The sequence below is a fragment of the Staurois parvus genome, unplaced genomic scaffold (assembly GCF_062004578.1).
Source record: "Staurois parvus isolate SC_StPar_1 unplaced genomic scaffold, SC_StPar_1.0 ptg000318l, whole genome shotgun sequence".
NCBI classification, from domain to species: Eukaryota; Metazoa; Chordata; class Amphibia; order Anura; family Ranidae; genus Staurois; species Staurois parvus.
The window spans coordinates 4728019-4751145 of NW_028318114.1; the positions used below are offsets into that span (position 1 = coordinate 4728019).

The 23127-nt window shown below is 43.5% G+C and overlaps 1 protein-coding gene across 2 annotated transcripts in view; it reads right to left on the reverse strand.

Annotated features, from left to right (window-relative positions):
- The window catches only part of LOC149457498 (potassium channel subfamily T member 2), a 1188731-nt gene that overhangs the window by 814753 nt on the left and 350851 nt on the right, over positions 1-23127 (reverse strand). For both annotated transcript variants that reach the window (XM_089683639.1, XM_089683638.1), the window contains exon 3: positions 7002-7104. In XM_089683639.1, coding sequence (XP_089539765.1) covers positions 7002-7104 — 103 coding nt within the window. The remainder of the gene's footprint in view (positions 1-7001; positions 7105-23127) is intronic.

A 23127-nucleotide genomic window follows, 5' to 3' on the forward strand; every position in this document is an offset into this window, starting at 1 on the left:
TGCAGAGATTCTATGAGGTGATGCCGTGGGTGCGAAGAAGATCATATACCGTCGTACTTCCATCCATAAGACGGAACAACCTGTGAACCGGGAGCTTTATTGCCCTGACCCGCTGAGCAGCTTCTGGGATACCCAAGAGGCCAATGGCAGAGTGGCGGAGCGTAAGCAGCTTCAATTAAAGGCCATACAGAGGCCTATGTTAAAAAGTCCCCCCAGCAGCAGCGTGGGGAGACGACTATCAAGAGTCCAATGGCAGAGTGGCGGAGCGGAAGCAGCTTCAATTGAAGGCCATACAGAGGCCTAGGTTAAAAAGTCCCCCCAGCAGCAGTGTGGGGAGACGACTATCAAGAGTCCAATGGCTGAGTGGCGATCCGGGAAGTCAGCGTTGTGATTTCAGATGCAATGCAGAAATTTTATGAGGTAATGCCATGGGTGCGAAGAAGATCATATACCGTCGTACTTCCATCCATAAGACGAAACAACCTGCGAACCGGGAGCTTTATTGCCCTGACCCGCTGAGCAGCTTCTGGGATACCCAAGAGTTTGGCTTCTGTGGGGAATATGGTTGAAAACTGAAACTTAAAGGCATGTTGACGGAAGGGCACCAGTGTCAGTGCTCCGGAGGGAATATAGCTTCAAAGCTGACACTTAAAGGTATATCGACGGTCAGAGACCACAGGAAGTGGAGCTTGCGTCTTAAATCGACTGAATGTGGCAGACGTGAAACGTCTACGGGCCATATATGAAACGGGTTGTTCCTCTTTCTGGAATAAGTGTTGGAAATGGCCACTCTTTTTGGTGTGGCGTTTTGTCTATTTAATTCCGATAACGGACTCTACTCCTCCGTGCAATCTAGTTACGAGACCCTGGGCAGGTCTGGGTCCAATTTGTGGTAGAGACTGGTTTTGTTCAGCCATGCTTGAGCGAGTAATAACAGGTCTGTGCTGCCCTTTGGTGTCTGGCTTAATGCGCACAACACTGAACGTCCCAGCGTTTGTCAACGATTTGCCGTTAAGTGATGCAAACCCGCTGAACCACGTTCATGAGGAGCCGGTACAGGGGGCCATGAATCAGTATGGACCTGGCAGCAGTGTGAGGAGACCCGAAAGTGGCACATGGCGCAGGGTGGCAGTGGAGGCAGCAGTATTCGGAAGACATACACAGGACTAGTTTAAAAAGCGGAAGCCGTCAGCAGCGTGAGCAGACGACAGAGGCACATGGCGCAGGGTGGCGGTGGAGGCAGCAGTATTCGGAAGCCATACACAGGCCTAGGTTAAAAAGCGGAAGCCGTCAGCAGCGTGAGCAGACGACAGAGGCACATGGCGCAGGGTGGCGGTGGAGGCAGCAGTATTCGGAAGCCATACACAGGCCTAGGTTTAAAACTAATAATTCCTGAGCACCAATGTCCTCCTCTACCTCCTCCTCTTCTTCCTGTCCTGCCCCCACAGGGGTCATGTGGCGTTGAGATCTGTGCGCCACGTCTACCGCACCCTGACCAGCCATTGTTAACAGCATTTGTTCCAGGACGTGCAACAGAGGAATGACGTCGTTCATCCCATAGTCCTGCTGACTCACGAATAGCGTGGCCTCCTCAAAGGGCCTGAGCAAGCGGCAGGTGTCACGCATGAGCTGCCAATGGCTGACATCTAAGTTACACAGGGGAGTACCTTTATCCGCTTGTAACATCAGGAAATCGGTGATGGCCTTTCGCTGTTCGTAAAGGCGGTCTAACATATGTAGGGTTGAATTCCACCTTGTTGCAATGTCGCAGATCAGGCGATGCTGTGGAATTCCGTTCTGCCGCTGCAGCTCAAGGAGGGTGTGCTTTGCGGTGTAGGAATGGCTGAAATGCATGCAAAGTTTACGTGACATTTTAAGGATGTCTTGCAGTGGGATATTGGATTTTAGGAACCGCTTGACAACCAGATTGAACACGTGAGCCATGCATGGCGCATGGCACAACCTTCCTTGACGCAGAGCAGACACCATGTTCTTTCCGTTGTCGGTCAACATGGTTCCAATTTTCAGTTTGCGCGGAGACAGCCATCTGTCGATTTCTCTGTTCATTACACTCAGAAGTTCCTCCCCTGTGTGACTACGTTCGCCAAGGCATACCAGGTGCAGCACAGCGTGACACCGTTGCGCCCTGCACATGTGATATGCCTGTCGGGTAATGGGACTTGGCACGGGGGTGGCGGCTGAGGACACTGCGGAAGAAGAGGTGGTAGAGGCGGACATCTTTGCCGGACCAAGGACGTGCAAACGCGGAGGCAAAAGCGGCGTGACCTGTCCAAGTTGCTGGTGCGGCTGTGCTGGCACCACGTTCACCCAGTGGGCCGTAAATGACACGTACTGTCCCTGACCGTAGTTACAGCTCCACACGTCGGCGCTGCCGTGCACTTTGGCAGAGACCGACATGCTTAAAGACTGGCCCACCATCTCTTCTACATGTGAATGCAGGGCTGGCACTGCCTTTTTGGCGAAGAAATGACGGCTTGGCACTCTCCACCGCGGCGCGGCACAAGCCATCATTTCTCGGAAAGGTGCTGAGTCCACCACTTGGAAAGGGAGGGACTGCAGCACCAGCAACTTGGACAGGAGGACGTTCAGCTTCTGCACCGTCGGGTGCGTGCTCGCAAACTGTTGTCTCTTGGAAACGTATTCCAAGAAAGACTGCTGACGGAATCCGTGAAGAGGAGTAGCAGGAGAAGGAGCATCTGAACGAGCGGAAGATGCCAACTAGCGACAACTCCCCTCAGCAGAGGTGTTGGAGCCTTGACTGGCTGATAGAGGGCGATTGACGTCGGGTGACGGAGCAAGTAACGGAGCGGGTGATTCAGCGGGGGCTGGGGCAGGCAGAACCGCCGTATCTTTATCACGGTTTTCCCAGGCCACCGAATGGCGACGCTGCATATGCCGACGCAACGCTGTAGTCCCAACATGGGCCCCCTGGCCACGCTTGACTTTCTGGCCACATAGTCGACATACGGCTACGTTTACTTCCTCGGGCGGCTTGACGAAAAATTGCCACACCGCCGAGTAGGAAACTTTGCCCCCGCTACTCCTCACTGGCTGACTGCTACTTCCTCCGTGCACACCGGCACCACTACTGGCCGTGGTGGTAGGCTGCAGTGGAGCTGGTGCTCTACTCCGTGGCCGTTTGGCTCCACTGACACTGCTGCGACCCTGCTGCCTCCTGGGCAACCCGCCGACTGTTTTGCTCGCTGGCAAGCTGGCACCCTCTTCTCCTGATGATGCGGAAGCAATAGCCTGATGACGACGAGGCTGCCAAGTGCGATCAGCCTCATCATCATCAATTAGGGTCTCCGCGTCACTACTAGCCCCCTCGGCTGCGTGTGGGTCAGGAGACAGACCTGTCTCTAGACCGGCTACCGAGCCACTCTCCTCGCCAGTACTTCTTCGCCTGGCTGCTGAAGAGGCGGATGTCTCCCCCCGTTCCTGACCGCCCTCTGTTAGCTCTTCCTCACTGTACAGTGGGGCTGAGCCCACAGCATGCGATACTTCGCTTGGTGAGGGAACACCAAAGGACAGGGGCAGGTAGAGGACACGTGATTTCAGTGGGCTTGCTCCCGGGCCATGCCAACTAACGGTTGTGTCTGACGTACCCACCGACCGTTGGCTGTAGGTGTCAGAGGTGACCTGGGAAGAGGAAGACGACCGAGTCAACCAATCGGTCGGTGGAGACACGACCGCTGGATGACACCGGGAGCACTGGCCTCTGGCTGCGACTAGTGCTGCCTCGACCCCTTCCTCTGCTGCCACGTCTGCTCGCTCCTGAAACATTGCCTCCTCTGCCACTCCTCTGCGTGTTGTCTGACATACTCTCTAATTCAATAAGCACCCCAAACATAAAACCGGATTTAACTCTTTGAACGTACAATAGTGGTTGTGAAGCAGAAAGTCAGTTTATTTAGCACAATCGGTCAATTGCAGCTTGCCGTTGGCTGGAAACTGTACGTTTATGTCACTGGAATGCACTAATCACCCAAAAAATATTACCGCCACCCGGCGTGTATATGGATTTAATTCTTTGAATGTACAATAGTGGTTGTGAAGCAGAAAGTCAGTTTATTGTACACAATCGGTCAATTGCAGCTTGCCGTTGGCTGGAAACTGTACGTTTAGGTCACTGGAATGCACTAATCACCCAAAAAATATTACCGCCAGCCGGCATGTAAATGGATTTAACTCTTTGAACGTACAATAGTGGTTGTGAAGCAGAAAGTCAGTTTATTGTACACAATCGGTCAATTGCAGCTTGCCGTTGGCTGGAAACTGTACGTTTATGTCACTGGAATGCACTAATCACCCAAAAAATATTACCGCCAGCCGGCGTGTAAATGGATCTAACTCTTTGAACGTACAATAGTGGTTGTGAAGCAGAAAGTCAGTTTATTTTGCACAATCGGCAAACTGCAGCACCAACTGTGCACGACAGCCACCAAAAAAAAAAAGGGTGTATGTCACTTTAAATTTTCGATTCTTTGATAGCTGTGGCCCTAAGTAACGATTCTGTGTCCCTGAGTAACGATTCTGTGTCCCTGAGTAACGATTCTGTGTCCCTGAGTAACGATTCTGTGGCCCTGAGTAACGATTCTGTGGCCCTAAAGTCTCTGTGGCCCTAACTCTGTCCCTTAATACACACAGGTCTGTCTCTCTTGAATGACCGGAGGCTAATGGAGAATTCTAAGATGGCCGAGATTTATAGCTCCACCATTACACAGTGCTGGCTGGCTGCTGATTGACTAATGCGATCACATGTCATGAATGCATTATGGGTCATCGCGCCTTGTCTGCGCGCCTTCCCAGAGATCCCCGCCCCATCTTCTCTGTCCATTTTCTCCGTCGCCACACATGTCGCCGCCATTTTTTGGGAAAATTCGATTCGTGCATCTGAAGTTTGCTAATCTTCTGATTCGTCGCGAATAGAATTTTTCCAAATCTTCGGAACGAATTCCACTTCGTCATGTTCGATTCGCTCATCTCTAATCACTGTATACAATTTTCTGCCCTGCACCTCTTACTGGGTGCTCGGGATCCATCCACAGCAATGAATTTTTTGGGGGGAGTTTATGTTGCAGAACTCAGATACTGCTTTGTGTGGTTCCTCCTTCAGAAAGCTGTCTGCTTTTAAGTTGAGTAGGGCCTCAGCTGGAATCATTGGATTTGAAGTGCTCACCTGATGGGCTAGTATGTCATATACCTGAGCCCATCATTTTTTTTTTATTTAGAAGATTTAAATTAGATTAGTATTCTATATTGGTCGGATTTTTCAAGATAGACAGTTTTTTAAATTTTTTATCACTTGGAGCAAGCGTCAGCTAATAAATATGCATCTACATTAATATAGTCCTGAAGTTAAAAAAAAAAAAAATGTATATATATATATATATATATATATACATATTACTTGGGGATTTTCACTGCTTCATTGCTTTACTGCTTAACTTAAAAAAAAAAAAAAAATAACATTGAGAAATTCAAAATATAATAATAATATTATAAAATACAACAATTTCACAGCATTTACTTTTGTCATTCAGCATAGGGGACCTAAATAAAACCTATTTGTAAGAAATTAGAGGTCTTGATTATATGCATTTGCAAACTTATGTGGAAGCCATATCTCACACTGACACCGCTCTGTATAGTGTGTCCTGCTTTGCTGAGACATATATAGCAATTAATATATCAGTAGGCAAGCAAGTTTAACCAAAGGTTACTTCATCATCAAAAATACAGTGACAAGTGACACATGAAAGGCCCAGGCAGAGCAGCCAAAGGTCACTCTTGTATGTTTACCATTAACAGAAAAAAAAAGGAAAATGGCAAGCAGCTCAATTGATTTATAGTTAAAAGGAATATTGAGTGCATGCGATGGTTTTGCCATGGTCTGAAATATATTACACTAAAAGCACATATTCCACTAAAAGTACTAAAGTGCATATTGCACTGAAAGCTTTGAGCTTAAAGACCTTTATTTGTCTATCATATGCTTTTCAGTTTAAGTCTGAAGTAGTGCACACTCAGGTCAAAAAGAGACATGTATTTCCCAATCCCACTTGAGGCATGCTAAAGGATATCCTGCCTGTGCCAACTGCTTGTATTCATAAAGCTTTAATATACAGTAGTACTATACTATACTATACTATACTGTACAGTCCATTTTATTTCTGTTTATTGTGTACCAATATATATATATATATAATGTTACCAAATTCTATTTTTTCTGTATGTTAGACATTATGGGGTTTATTTACTAAAGCTGGAGAGTCCAAAATCAGACTCCCTTCTGCATAGAAACCAATCAGCTTCCAGGTTTCATTGCCAAAGCTTCATTGAACAAGCTGAGGTTAGAAGCTGATTGGTTTCTATGCAGAAGGGAGTCTGATTTTGGACTCTCCAGCATTAGTAAATAAACCCCTATGCATCACTGTATACAATTTTCTACCCTGCACCTCTTGTTAGGTGTTAGGGATCCATCGACAGCAATTTTTTTGAGGGGGGGGAGTTTATGCTGCAGACCTCAGATACTGCTTTTTGTGGTTCCTCCTTCAGTTGGCTGTTGGGTTGCCTAACAGGTCTGCAGACAGCATTGCCTCTAGGGATATCTTATCCTAAAGAGCTGCTAGTAACCTATGGGGTTGATTTTTAAAGCAGTAGAGGTTGTTCACGTTGGACAGTAAATACATATTTTGCAAAGTATTGAATGTAAGGAAATAAGGCATCGTTCACTCTGGATAAACAATTTTACGTGAGAAAAGTTGAGAAAAAAAACAACAGGAATTTCGCTAGCACAAGATTGGTTGATTCCTTTAGTAAATCAACCCCAGTTTTCAGTAATACATGAAATCCCAACTGACAGACAATTTTAATACCCATTTATAGGATTCTATTTTTCAGCTTGTAATCTTTTAAGTACAAATTGTTTACAGATAACCTTGTAGGAAATGTTCCATATTAATGTATACATTCATTACCATGCTTTGTTTCCTTCAGAATGTTCATCCAGAAGGACACGCACTATATACAGCATACAGCTTAGAAGTTTCAGTGAAAAATTGAAGAGTCGAATTCTAAGACCTGTAATGAAAAGGTCATAGTGAGTTTGAGATTTTACAATCACAACACAGCATGAAATAACATGAATATCAAGCATCTCATTTAACAAGATATTTCCAAGAACAATCTTGATATCTAAAGCGCTATGATTTTTAATGATCCATCAGATTACACATTGCCTCAGGTTTCTGATCAAAGAAATGAAATAAAATGATGAGATTATAATTTACACTTTACTGTCACATTTAAAAACCTACAGTGATTTATCTTGGAAACTGATTATGTGTCAAGCATGCTAACAGACTTAGCAAATAAAAACGAGTGCAGTAACCCCTACTAATCAGATTTCAGGTCAGGTGATATAAAATATATAAATAAAATCTCTCTCATGTGCCATAGTCTACAGCACATTGCACATTGTGAGTAAATTATTCACTGGCTTATCAAATAAGCCAATGTACAGTATGTTTAGAAAACTCATCATCATCACAACATATTTTCTTGCCAAGCAATATTTCTATTCATCTCTCATTTTCTATCAAACATCATATTTTCTCTTGTGAAAGTTATCTATCACTAGATATTCTAACTACATACAGTATGATAATTGTTTGAACTGCAGTTAAATGAATGGGCATCTTAACCTATATACACTGGGGTTGCCTTACTAAGAGTATTAGCTGTTGACTTTCCAAAGTGACTTTTCACATTACAGAGTGTTTTTCACTGAATGAATAAAGTGAAGCTGTGCTGACTTCAATCATCCAATTATGTGGGTGCAAAAGAAAACAGGTTTATTGCATTGTTCTACATTATATTGGGAATTCTTTGCAAAGTCAATTTTCATGTTACTTTATTCAATCACTGAGATAAGTAAAAATTCACTTTGAAAAGTTCATTTTGCAGAGTGAACACGCTCTACTTTTTCAGTAAATCATAAAACTTACTTGAAATCCATTCTTGTATCTGCTTAGTAAGCAATAAAAAATTAGGTAAATCAATGTAGCAGAAGGATTTGGGTATAAAACTAAATGTAACACCTAATGAATGTCGACAGCTTTTAAATCAAGCAAAATACTACATTTATTTAAAGGAGGAATAGAGAAAGGTATGACAAGAAACAAAGTGGTTCTAAAGGTAGAAGAATTTTTACCTTTTGCATTCTATGCATTAAGGTAAAAAAAAACCCTCTGAGTGCAGCTTCTCCTCAGCCCCCCTTATACTTACCTGAGCCCCGTCTCAATCCAGTGATATGCATGAAAGCAGCGGCTCATTTGCTCACAAAGCACAGGGAGCTAATGGTTCTTGCTGCTGCCAATCACATCCAGAGAGCCAATGAAGAGAGAGTGGGGGCAGGGCCAAACCATGCTCTGTGTGTGAATGGACAATGTTTACTATAAAAGTCAAACTTTGCCCTGCCATCCCACCTCCTCACCTAGACATATATATTAACCACTTGCCCTCCAGAGGATTTACCCCCCTTCCTGACCAGGCCATTTTTTGCAATATGGCGCTGTGTTACTTTAACTGACAATTTAGCAGTCATGCAATGCTGCACCCAAATTACATTTACGTAATTTTTTCCCCACAAATAGAGATTTATTTTGGTGGTATTTGATCACCTCTACGTTTTAAATTATTTGCGCTATAAAAAAAAAAGACCGACAACAATATTGACTTTTTGCTATTAAACATGTCCAGTAAAAACATTAAAAATCAAATTTGGTCAAAAATGTAGGCCAAAATGTATTGGCACTGGGGGGAACTGACTTGGTGTCACAGACATCCCCAGTGACACCAATACAGTGATCAGTGCTAATAAAAAGCACTGACACTGTACTAACGGCACTGGGCAGGAAGGGGTTTACATCTGGGGCTATCAAAGGGTTAACTGTGTGCTGTTTTACAGTGTGCTGTGTGTGTTCTTTACACTGTAAGCACACTGTGATGTATGGCTCTGCTATACAGAGCCATACAAAGCAGTGTGCACGAGCTTACAGGGGAAAGATCTGTGTTGTTTATACATCGCCAGGTGGCGGCAGGAAATCACTAGCCAGGACCCAGTGATTGACAGCCAAGGCCATGAATGGTGGCGTGGGTAAATGCAAAATATATACGTGATTTTGCGCACCCGTGCCACCCTTTAGCAGTATTTCTGCTATAGGGCAGCGCGGAAGCGGTTAAGATGTCTATATCTCTTAATCTCTTTATAATTGTGATATGCAGTTTTTGCTAAAGATAACAGCTGTCAATGCATTTTTCATTTCATGTTCAGTTTGACCGAATGCCCCATGCACTGCATCCATTTAAGCATTAATGTATTTCATACAGCAAATTATATGTAGCAGTACCCCCTTGGGGGCTGCTGTTGAATTTGGGTCCCCCTATAGTCCTGCACAGCCAGTCAATAATTATTTTCCACTTAGCATTCATCCAGAGACAGAAAATCAGGCCTTGAGCATTGATTTTTTTTTTTATTGAGGGGATTGAACTTGGATAGGGTAAAGCGGCATATAGGATGCCCAAGGGGAACGGAAATCTGAGGACAAACTACCTGAACTATTCACAACTTGTCCACTGCAACACAATCTCTTGTTGGAGTGCTAGCCAGCAACTCCTGTTGTAGTACTACAGACCCCAAATGAACTTCTCTCCCACCCAGCAGTCTGTAAACTTCCTTTCCTGAGCAGGGGATCTGGCTCCTGCTCCTTTAAGCAAAGCTTACAGTCACTAGAAAGGGGGCTAATCCAGTTTCCCACCAGAGTGCTTCTTCCCCTATCTGCCCAAGGGGTGTAGGTATACTCACTCAGATCCTCTCCTCACAATTTGTGGATTGGCTGCTGCTTCCAGGCCTATCAGCTGGGCGGCACCTTCCTTGTCACATAGGCAATCCTCTCCCAGGGGACCAGTGAGTGCTGAGCTTTCCTCCTCCCTAACTCCAGGCTCGCAGGCAGGTCCCATCCCAGCAGGCCTCCTGGCAGCCTTCTTCCTTCAGTCTCACATCTTCTTCGCTTCACTCTTCCACCTGACTCCCTCCTCCTGACTTAGCAGGCTCCAAACACTTTTAAAGGAATTCGGCCCCCTACTGGGGATTGGCTGAGGTCCCTCATAAGTGCAGGAAGCCACTCCTCAGATCCACCCACTGCCTCCAGAGCCCACCTCCTGAAGCCTCAGAGCAGGGAGAAATTCCAGAGGGGCTGCCCTGCAAAGTTTGTCAGTCCTGACCAAAATTTGACCTCTCTGACTAGTACACCTGAGCTGCTAATCAGCTTCTCTCTAGCCATCAGGGATCTAGCTCCACCTAGTGTAACTAGGAGGGTGCTACATATACCTGAATCATTTTGGAATACCTTATTTTAGTATGAAGAGGACTTTATTTTGGTATAATATTAAAAATATAGGGGAATCATAGCAAAATCGAAAAAATGAAATACATTTTTTGCCAAATGAATTCCTTAGAAAGCCAATAAATACACACAACATTACCTATATGTACTGTAGATCCAAAACCATTATCTGAATTTTGGATAGTTTAGGGGGTGGTTAAAAACCCTGTCAGTATTTGTGCCATCTTTATCCCACCATTGATATATAACTTCCTGTCCTGTAAACTGTATACGGTTATCCCTAGAACAAGTGTCCTCATCGGAAGATGTCCAAATGTCCCCCTATTCATCTTCCGGAGTCAGATTAAAATGTTACATTTTCTTTCCCTTTCAGTTCTCATGTCAGAAGTCATTAGTAGGAGACACAGAGAGCAATAGAAGATTTATCCCTTCCACACTACTTCCAAAAAAAAAAAAAAAATCTTGAGCTTTATATCTACATAGTGGTTGATTTAATAAAGGCAAAAAGGCTGTTCATTTTGAAAAGGAAGTTGCCTTTTAGCTTTTGATTGTCCCCAAAGCTTAGTGAATGTGGAGAAAATTCACTTTGCATATAATATCAAATCACATGCAAGGGAAAAAAACAGCATTTTTGCTTGCATGTGTTTGGATGATGGAGATAATTGAATCAGTAGAGCTTCACCAAATGCCCTAAGCTCTAGGGACAATTTTCTTGCAAAGCTCAGCTTCTCTTGCAAAGTGAACAGTCTATTTGCCATTAGAAAATCAAATCATTTATCTTAAATGCTTCCCCTTTTCAAGCCCTAGCCTTAACACTAGACCTAAAAATAGCCGAACTCTGTTTGCAAACCTAACTCTAAGGCAAGCCATAGTCAGGGGTATTGAATTAAAATTCAAAGAGGTCCGGTCACTAAAATTGTCTTCTGACCGAGGTCCGAATAGGGGGTGCCCATCAGTGTGCCCCCTTACATTAGGTGTCACCATCAGAGTGCAACTTTACATCATGTATTCCCATCACGTCAGGTGTGCCCATCAGAGTGCCCCTTTACATCAGGTATACCCATCACATTGCCACCTTACATCAGGTATTCCCGTCAGAGTGCCCCCTTACACTCAAAGTACCCCTTTCTATCATATTTCCCCATCAAAGTGCCCCTTTACATTATATTCCCCATCAGAGTGCCCCTTTCCATCACATGTGCCCATCAGAGTGCCCCTTTCCACAGTATGTGCCCATTTGTTTCCCCTGAACATAAAATGGGCCCATCAGAGCGCCCCTTAACATAAAATGTGCTCATCAGAGTGTCCCTTAACATAAAATGTGCTCATCAGAGTGCCCCTTAACATAAAATGTGCCCATCAGAGCACCCCTTAACATAAAATGTGCCCATCAGAGCACCCCTTAACATAAAATGTGCTCATCAGAATGCCCCTTAACATAAAATGTGCCCATCAGTGTGCTCATCAGAGTGCCCCTTAACATAAAATGTGCCCATCAGAGTACCCCTTAACATAAAATAAAGGGGCATGCTAATGTGCACATTTTATATTAAGGGGCACTCTGATGGGCACGTTATGCTAAGGAGCACTCTGATGGGCACTTTCTATGTTATGCCCATCAGAGTGCCCCTTAACATTCAATATCCCCATCAGAGTGCCCCTGTAAGACTACACCCTATTGAGGGCAGAGAGGAGCTGTGCCAGGATCCTTGCTGGATGCTTGTGTACAGGCAGTGAGTGGGAGCCAGAGAGACAGTGAGCTGAAAAGGATGGTGCGCACACATGATGTCATGTTGCCATGACGACCGCCCTGTTTCACAGCGGATTTGTCATTGTGAGCTGGCAGGCTGGAGGTCCGGGTGGCAGCACTGCTGGGGCCGTTCACAGACTGTGGTCTGCCATTTAGTGACCACTGCCATAGATGATTTGATTTTCTTTCTTTCCACCATGAGTGGAAGGAAAGAAAATCACTTGATTCCCCCGTCAACACTGAATTTGAATCCCTTCTGGCTGCTATTATGTTCTGCCGGCAGGAAGCCTTCCCTCTTGTCAAAGCACAATGATAACTGCTAGCCACTCTAGCCCCCCGTAGTAATCACATGTAAAAAAATTCAACAGGCTAGTTGTACCCAAGTCGAACAATGGATCATTTGGGCACATCCAGCCAGCCTACAGATGTGTTAAATCTCGGCCGGTTCATCAGGGAGATTCAATCCATCTATGGCTGACATAAAGCAGGGTATACACACTCATTTTTTTCTATTCAACCAGTGGGCTGAACAAAAAAAAAACGGTCAGATCCCCACATCAACACAACAATGTGTGTGTATGTGTGTGTGTGTGTGTGTGTGTGTGTGTGGGGTGGGGGGTGCAGAGTTGTGTGTGTGTTTGGGGGGTGCAGTATGGTGGCACATACTGTGATATTTATGGTGGTGCATACTGTGATATTTATGGTGGAGCATACTGTAATAATTATGGTGGAACATGTGTAATATTTATGGTGGAGCATACTGTGATATTTATGGTGAAGCATGCGTAATATTTATGGTGGAGCATACTGTAATATTTATGGTGGTGCATACTGTGATATTTATGGTGGTGCATACTGTGATATTTATGGTGGACTATACTGTGATATTTATGGTGAAGCATGCATAATATTTATGGTGGAGCATACTGTAATATTTATGGTGGTGCATACTGTGATATTTATGGTGGAGCATGCGTAATATTTATGGTGGAGCATACTGTAATATTTATGGTGGAGCATACTGTAATATTTATGGTGGTGCATACTGTGATATTTATGGTGGACTATACTGTGATATTTATGGTGGAGCATGCGTAATATTTATGGTGGAGCATACTGTAATATTTATGGTGGCCCATGCATAATATTTATGGTGGAGCATACTCATGATATTTATGGTGGAGCATGCATAATATTTATGGTGGAGCATACTGTAATATTTATGGTAGAGCATGCATAATATTTATTGTGGAGCATACTGTGATATTTTTGGTGGAGCATACTGTGATATTTATGGTGGAGCATCTGTAATATTTATGGTGGAGCATCTGTAATATTTATGGTGGAGCATACTGTGATTTTTGTGGTGGAGCATCTGTAATATTTATGGTGGAGCATACTGTGATATTTATGGTGGAGCATACTGTGATATTTATGGTGGAGCATCTGTAATATTTATGGTGGAGCAAACTGTGATATTTATGGTGGAGCATACTGTGATATTTATGGTGGAGCATCTGTAATATTTATGGTGGAGCATGCTGTAATATTTATGGTGGAGCATCTGTGATATTTACGGTGGAGAATACTGTAATATTTCTGTTGGAGCATCTGTAATATTTGTGGTGGAGCATCTGTAATATTTATGGTGGAGCATACTGTGATATTTATGGTGGAGCATACTGTGATATTTATGGTGGAGCATCTGTAATATTTATGGTGGAGCAAACTGTGATATTTATGGTGGAGCATACTGTGATATTTATGGTGGAGCATCTGTAATATTTATGGTGGAGCATGCTGTAATATTTATGGTGGAGCATCTGTGATATTTACGGTGGAGAATACTGTAATATTTCTGTTGGAGCATCTGTAATATTTGTGGTGGAGCATACTGTACTCTGATCATCCCTTGTGCCATGTCCGCAGGCTCTGAATGTTCCTTTTGTCATGTCTGTAGTCTCTGACTATCCCTTGTGCCATGTCCGCATTCCCTGACCGTTCCTTGTGTCATGTCCGATAGGAGGAGAGAGAGGAGCACCAGACTAAGTGCAGTATAAAATCATACATTTATTGCACACAATATAGAGCAGGGGTCCTCAAACTTTTTAAACAGGTGGCCAGTTCACTGCCCCTCAGACCGTTGGAGGGCCGGACTATAGTTTAAAAAAAAAACTATGAACACAGTACAGGAGATGACCAGAGACTGCGGACATACAACGGCGGCGGGAATACTGGGCAGGCCGCTCCATAAGACGCACAGACATTTCCCCCCAAGTGTGTCTTATGGAGCAAAATATATGGTAAATGCAGGACACCTTGTTGGGTCAGATCTGTGTACAATGTAAACAGAGAGAGGGAGAGGGGGTGGGGGGAGATAAGGAGGGGAGAGAGAGGGGGAGGGGGAGAGAGAGAGAGGAGGGGGGGTAGAGAGAGAGGAGGGGAAGAGAGAGGAGGGGGGGAGAGAGAGGTGAGGGGGGAGGGGGAGAGAGAAATAGGAAGGGGAGAGAGAGAGGAGGGGGAGAGAGACAGAGGGAGGAGAGAGAGGAGGGGAGAGAGAGGAGGGGGTGAGAGGAGGGGGGAGAGGAGGGGGGAGAGAGAGAGGAGGGGGTGAGAGGAGGGGGAGAGAGAGAGAGGAGGGGGGGAGAGAGAGGGGGAGAGAGAGGGGGGGGAGAGGGGGGGGAGAGGAGGGGGGAGGGAGAGAGGAGAGAGGGGGGAAAGAGAGAGGGAGATCAATCATCTATTGAACTTATCTAGGGTCTGTGGCCGTGATACCCGACATGCAGCAATTGAGTCTCCTCTCTTGCTCCCTCTCTTCATGGTCAGCTCTAGGCTCCACCCTCCGGCCGTGATGGTTGCATGCACTGATCAGAATAGATGGCCGGCTGGCTGCAGAGAGGCCAGGTGAGTGGTGCGGGTTCATAAGCCGAGCCCACCTTCCCCTGTTCTAGAACTGCTGATCCCGCCCGAGCCCTGCCAAGCTCTCCCGACCTGCCAAACCCTAGTCCCTTGCCTCGCGGCAGATACGCCCCTGCCCGGACAGCCGGATAAATATCCTCGGCGGGTCGCATGTGGCCTGCGGGCCGTAGTTTGATGACCCCTGATATAGAGTAACTCACAGGAGGTAAGTATTATTCAGGTATCAATGCAGAGGGGACGTAATCCAGGCATAGTACCAGAGGCAGGATGGAGGAACTGGATGGGTTCCAGGGGCCACAGCTCACGTGATGGCCAGGTCTCTATCACTGATCCCAGAAGAGTAGCAGGGAGGGTGGGTTAGTATCCAGGGGACCATGGGCGGATGATAGCTGGGTCTCCTGGTAAGCGTGTGCACCTCTCCAGCCTGCATGGGCTGTGTCACATCGGTGGAACCAGCCTGGAACCGCAAACTAAGCAGCAATAATTTACCTCTGCTTAGTAAACTGATCTTTTACTGTAATCTAACGAGATTATAGTAAAAGCAGCCGTTTTCCAGCGTTTGTAGACCATTCTCCAGCATTTGTAGACCGTTCTCCCTTCATTCAGAGAACTGATCTACACCGCTTCATAAAAGGCATTCACAGGAGAACTGCGTTCTCCGAGAATTCTGGAGAACTGAGCAGCGATCATTTACCGCTGGCTCATAAACGGATACCATAGTGTCTGAACAGATCAATATCTTTGATCAGATCAACACTATACCAGCGTTCACATTAGTATAGTGTCCCCAAAAATGCAGCATTAGCGGGACCAGCCCCGGCACCTTCCAGCACCTGCGTTTAGCCCCTACGCTTACCCTCCCTCTTCTCCCTCTTCTCCCCCAGCAAGTGCAATGACAGTAGATCCCTGTCACTTGATGCATTGCACACCAAATCGCAGTGTTGGCAGAATCAGGCCTGATCTCTGTTAGCACTTGCTGGTAAATTTTGATGACTCTCATATGCAACAGAGTGCCAGTACTAGTGCCGCGCTACCTTTTGGTGAACTGGCAAGCACCAGCCGTCTTGTGCATCTTGGTCTTTCACATATCTCTTAGATTGTAAGCTCCAAGGATCAGGGCCCTCCTAACCCACTTGTATTGAGCTGTATTGTTGCTGTATTGTCTCCATTTATACTGTAAAGAGATGGGCAAACTGTTGGAGCTATATAAATCCTGTATAATTATAATAATAATACCAGCACTGCAGTATGACTTGGTGACATGGTGAGTCCCATAAGTCCAGTACAAGCTAGTGCGGTGGCGAGCACAAGTATTGTCCCGCAGCCACCAAGAATTCGCACACAGGCCCATAGAGCTCCTAGAACCCTTCCGGATGTGCTTGCAAATCCCGATTTACAACCCACAAATTCTGCAGCACCCATACTTCCCCCATTCACTGCCCAACCCAGATTTCAGGTGGAAATAGCAAATTTAACTACTCCCCTTGATTTTTAGAGCTGTTTTTCATGGAATATCTGTATGCGTTGATTGTGGATCAAAGCAATTTATATGCACACAAATTTATCGCCGCCAACCCAAAATTCAAACCTTGCCAGACCAGTCGCATGGAAACTCATTACGGTTTCCGAATTTACATTTTTTTTGGGTCTAACCCTCAGCATTGGCGTTACTAAAAGAAATGAATTGTGGTTGTATTGGTCCGCAGACCCGATTCATCATATGCCTGTATTCTCTGCTGCCATGGCCAGGCATAGATATGAGAGTATAATGTGTTTTATGCATTTCAACGACAATAGACTCTGTCATCCTCGGGGTAACCCTGAATTTGATTGGCTCCACAAAATTCAGCCCCTCGCAAATCACCTTAACCAAAAATTTGCAGATGTCTATACTCCCCAGCAAATATTGTTTTTAAAAAAAAAAAAAAAAAAATTCTTCAAAATTTTTTTGTTCATAGAGCCAAAAATAAAAGGTGCACAGGTGATCAGATACCACCACAATGTGTAAAAAAAAGGACATAAATTTCATTTATGTACCGTTTTGCATGACTGTGCAATTGTCTGTTAAACTAGCGCAGCACTGTATAGCAAAAAAATTGCTTAAATTGCAGTATCTATACCATAGTTTGTAGATGCTATAACTTTCACAAAAAACAATCAATATACACTTATTGATTGATGTAGCAGAATACATTTTGGCCTAAATTTATAACTAACTTTGAGTTTACTATATATTTTTTATAGCTGAAAGTAAAAAAATATTGTTTTTCTTCAACATTTTTGTTTTTTTTTGTTTATAGTGTGAAAAATAAAAAGCGCACAGGTGATCAAATACCACCAAAAGAAAGCTCTATTTGTGTGAAAAAAATGTTGTTTGGGTGCAGCATTGCATGACCGTGCAATTATCAGTTGAATTAGTGCAGCCCGAGTAGCAAAAAGAGGCCTGGTCATTAAGAGGGGTAAATCCTCAGCAGTGCAAGTGGTTAAAGGGTGTGTGTGTTTATTTGTTTTTTGGGCTGTTGGGGTGACTCAATTTAACCACACACCCTTTAAGCCATACCCAACATTTATAATAATTTAAGCCACACCCACTATTTGGCAGGGCCAGCTTCACACTCTGCCATATTTTTATCTTCAGGCCACACCCATAATTGATGCCTCTGCCCCTGATTTACATATCACTCCACCTATACTGGCTTTCTGGACATACAATAAAAAAAAGTGTCCCTAAATTTTTTTTTAAAGGTTGGCAACTATTGTATGTGTGTACCAGGCACTTTTGAAATAACAAACATGTCCTACAGGGGCGGACTGACAACTCATGGGGCCCCCGGCAATAGGGGATCATGGGGCCCCTGTGTCCTTGCCCAAACTCAAAAAAGCCTATGAAAAAGGTACCAGGGGCATCTCATGGGGTCCCCTACTGACCATGGGCCCACGGGCAGTGCCCGAGTTTCCAAATGGTCAGTCCGCCCCTGATGTCCTATTTACTTGCTCTGTGCAATGATTTCACACAGAGCATCCCCGATCCTACACTTCTGGGGTCCCCCACCGGAGCTCCAGGCCCCTCCCTCCTGCCTAGTGCCCCCATATGGAAGCACCTGAGCAGCCTCGCTCCTGAGGAACTGCTCTGTGTATCCATTCACACATGGAGTACAGCTCAGCCTCGCCCCTGCTTTCTCCTTACTGGCTCGCTAGCTGTAATTGACAGTAGCAGGAGCCAATGGCTACCACTGCAGTCCTATCCAATGAGGAGAGTGAGACCCAGGAGAGCCAAGGCTCTAGTGCACTTCGCTGGATCGGGATGGGGCTCAGGTAAATTTTAGGGGGCTGGGAGCATTGCTGCACACAGAAGGTATGCATGAAGGTAAAAAAACCTTGAGGCTTTACGACCACTATATCACTGTAGCTGTAAGTCTAACTCTAGCCCTATTCCATAATAGTTATTTAACAAATACCACATGAGGACAGTGACTGTTTTTTACTGCCTTCACTACAGCTAATAGGGTAATAGGCTTGTGCACTCTTCAATAAAATCAGACATATTTGTAGGAATTCAGCATTCAACTACAAGCATTTTTATAATGTTTTTTTTAAAGACAGCTAGAGAGGAAATTATCATAAAACAAAATGTTAGTTAACAAATCATGCATACTGGAACATGTCTTTTATAGATGAATGTGTAATTTTAATTTATATTTTTAATGAACTGTGACCTGTAATCTAAAAGCTTTTTTTTTCTTTGATAAGACATATTAAAAAAGAAAATCCATAAATACAGTTCCAACCTGGATAATAATGACTGAGAAAGTGATTTCAATCTGTAAAGAGAAGTTATTAGGTGCATAAAATATTGGTATGTGATAATAAACCCAATGAAGGATTACTCTTTCTATTATATTTTGAATGTTTTCAAAATTCATTTATTTTATAATTACCAATATATATACATTAAAGTGTAGCTGCTTGTAAAAAAAAATAATTTTATATATATATATATATATATATATATATATAAATAGGTGAAACTCAAAAAATTAGAATGTCGTGCAAAAGTTCATTTATTTCAGTAATGCAACTTAAAAGGTGAAACTAATATATGAAATAGACTCATTCCATGCAAAGCAAGATAGTTCAAGCCGTGATTTGTCATAATTGTGATGATTATGGCTTACAGCTCATGAAAACCCCAAATCCACAATCTCAGAAAATTAGAATATTATGAAAAGGTGCAATATTCTAGGCTCAAAGTGTCCCACTGTAATCAGCTAATTAAGCCATAACACCTGCAAAGGGTTCCTGAGCCTTTAAATGGTCTCTCAATCTGGTTCTCAATCTGGTTCAGTAGGAATCACAATCATGGGAAAGACTGCTGACCTGACAGTTGTGCAGAAAACCATCATTGACACCCTCCATAAGGAGGGAAAGCCTCAAAAGGTAATTGCAAAAGAAGTTGGATGTTCCCAAAGTGCTGTATCAAAGCACATTAATAGAAAGTTATGTGGAAGGGAAAAGTGTGGAAGAAAAAGGTGCACGAGCAGCAGGGATGACCGCAGCCTGGAGAGGATTGTCAGGAAAAGGCCATTCAAAAGTGTTGGGGACTTTCACAAGGAGTGGACTGAGGCTGGAGTCAGTGCATCAAGAGCCACCACACACAAATGGATCCTGGACATGGGCTTCAAATGTCGTATTCCCCTTGTCAAGCCGCTCCTGAACAACAAACAACGTCAGAAGCGTCTTACCTGGGCTAAAGGAAAACAGACCTGGTCTGTGGCTCAGTGGTCCAAAGTCCTCTTTTCTGATGAGAGCAACTTTTGCATCTCATTTGGAAACCAAGGACCCAGAGTATGGAGGAAGAATGGAGAGGTACACACTGAAAGATGCTTGAAGTCCAGTGTGAAGTTTCCACAGTCTGTGTTGATTTGGGGAGCCATGTCATCTGCTGGTGTTGGTCCACTGTGCTTCATTAAGTCCAGGGTCAACGCAGCCGTCTACCAGGAGATTTTGGAGCACTTCATGCTTCCTTCCGCATGGGGATGCTGACTTCATTTTCCAGCAGGACTTGGCACCTGCCCACACTGCCAAAAGCACCAAAACCTGGTTCAATGACCGTGGCATTACTGTGCTTGATTGGCCAGCAAACTCGCCTGACCTGAACCCCATAGAGAGTCTATGGGGCATTGCCAAGAGAAAGATGAGAGACATGAGACCGAGCAATGCAGAAGAGCTGAAGGCCGCTATTGAAGCATCCTGGTCTTCCATAACACCTCAGCAGTGCCACAGGCTGATAGCTTCCATGCCACGCCGCATTGAGGCAGTAATTGCTGCAAAAGGGGCCCAAACCAAGTATTGAGTACATATGCATGCTTATACTATTCAGAACTCCGATATTGTTCTATGTACAATCCTTGTTTTATTGATTGCATGTAATATTCTAATTTTCTGAGATTGTGGATTTGGGTTTTCATGAGCTGTAAGCCATAATCATCACAATTATGACAAATCATGGCTTGAACTATCTTGCTTTGCATGTAATAAGTCTATCTCATATATTAGTTTCACCTTTTATGTTGCTTTACTGAAATAAATGAACTTTTGCACGATATTCTAATTTTTCGAGTTTCACCTGCTGACGGGACAGCATTGGATTGAGAGAGGTAAGTGTTTAGGTGTGTGTGTGTTTGGGGGGGGGGGGGTCGGCTAAAAGATTGTTTACCTTAATGTAGGGTAAAACCACTTTAAAGGCTCAATTTATTGTAAAAGCATGTCTCCAATAATATGTGGCTCAGGAACTGGTCAAATTAATCATTCTTTGAGACATCTGTCCATTGAAATGTAGCAATTAATTTCTATTCTGGAGGAATATGTTTTCGCTTTTAAGTATCTTGGTCAGAAATCAGAAGTAACACAGCTTGTAGCAGTTCAATGAGATATACATCATAACAATTATACAAATAACAGCAGATATCATTAAGACTAGTATTAATGATAGTACTCTCAGATTAAAGGGCTTAAAACTCTTTAACAGCCACTTTTTAACTTAAACATTTCTTCTCTTCTGGTTTCGATTCTGTAATTGAAGAACTACAGATGCACTGTTTTCATTGAAGAAAAACACCTTTGTGTGTGGTTGAGTGTGTCAGCACTAATGACTGTTTCTCATACCACATACTACCCTTTGAAAAAAGCTGCTGACTATAAAATCACCTTTTCTATTAAAATGTATAGTCAAGTAGGGAACCTAAAAATACAGTATATAATTTCCTTAATGTATTTCCTGAACCTGGAAGCATTAATTAGCTTTTAACACTATTTAGCGTTCTATAATGTCAAAAATGTAAACAAGAGGCACTAAAACTGTTATATTTAAATTAAATTTAGCTAGCTTATTCTCTCTGAGTATAGGCCTACACCAGTTTGGTTTTAGTTTTATAAAACATACAAAAACAGTATTTATTGCTCCAGGACAGCTAAGAATGCCGCATACAGTTTGTTGCTCATGGATGAGATGGTTATTTGTGTTTAACTGTGATTATAATGAAAAAGCTTGAACATTTCTATACAAAAAAAAATCAGCAAACTGCATTATTGCTCTGTGTAGCAATTTGGTCTTCTACCATCTGATCCTACCATCTGGCTAACTAAGGACAAAACACTGAATATGATGTACCTGCTGTAGCATACAGTGCAACAGCTGCTACAGTAATTTTCTTGGCCTGTTCACTTTCCATAACAATAAACTCAGAATATATTTTTGAATGTTTTAGTGTGTTTCAGTCCAAACGTTTACTTTACTATTCATTCATTATGTAGAACAATAAAGGCATAGCTGTTGTATAATTAAACACAAAAAAATGTGAGTTTGCATGAGTTACTTTGTGAAGGTTTTTGTCATCCAGGTCATTGGATATCTATTTGAAGTAAGCATATGTAAACTTAAAGCTGTACTAAACTCCGCTTTTGAACTTGTACCTACAGGTAAGCCTATTATAAGACTTAGCTGTAAGTACAGTGAATATCTCCTAAACTTCAGAGCTCTGTGCCACAGCCATGACTTCCATGCACATGCGCATGAGTGACAACATTGTGGCTCAGCCATTCTAAGAACTCGAACCTGGAAGGAAGACCAGGTGAATATGGAAGCTTTGTCAGCGGTAACAGCGTGCCACTGTATGGCTTTGTTTTAAGGTAAGTATGCCATAATGTGCTAATATGCAGTGCATACTAGCACATGTTTTGTTTTGTTTTTTAATGAGAAAGTTTACTACCGCTTTAGAGACATTTCTGTAAGCATCTAAAGAGCTTTGTGGGTAAAAGGTTGAAAGCAACTGATATCTATCAAAATATCACAACAATGATCACAACTCTAAATAAAATATTTCCTGGGCAGAGTGAACATAAAAAATCCTGCCTAGAAATGCTAAAGGGTACATGCAGGGGCAGACTGACCATTTGGAAACTCGGGCACTGCCCAAGGGCCCGGGGTCAGTAGGGGGCCCCATGAGATGCCCCTGGTACCTTTTTCATAGGCTTTTTTGAGTTTGGGCAAGGACACAGGGGCCCCATGAGTTGTCAGTCCGCCCCTGGGTACATGTATTATATCTTGTTGGCAAAAATCTTTCTCCACATGCATTGGTCATATGATTTTATTGACCTTTGGTATATTTTATTAAAAAAAACTTGTAATAAAGATTAAGACACTTAATAACCCATAGATATTTTGTCTTTTCTGCCTATAAAATCCCAGGGAGGGTGTTTTGTTTTTTTGCAATTATCACAACTCTTATAATTATGCTAACTATACTATACTAACTTCCATCCCACCCGCCACAAGTACAAACACACACGCACATGCACACACCAAAAATCAGTCAAACCAATTTTCTGGATCAAAATATTGCTCTTTTAGCATTTAATAATTTTAGCCACTTCAAGTCCGAACACTTTCACCCCCAATTTTCATCTTTCAGCACTGTCACACTTTGAATGATAGTTATGCAACACTATACCCAAATTACATTTTTATCA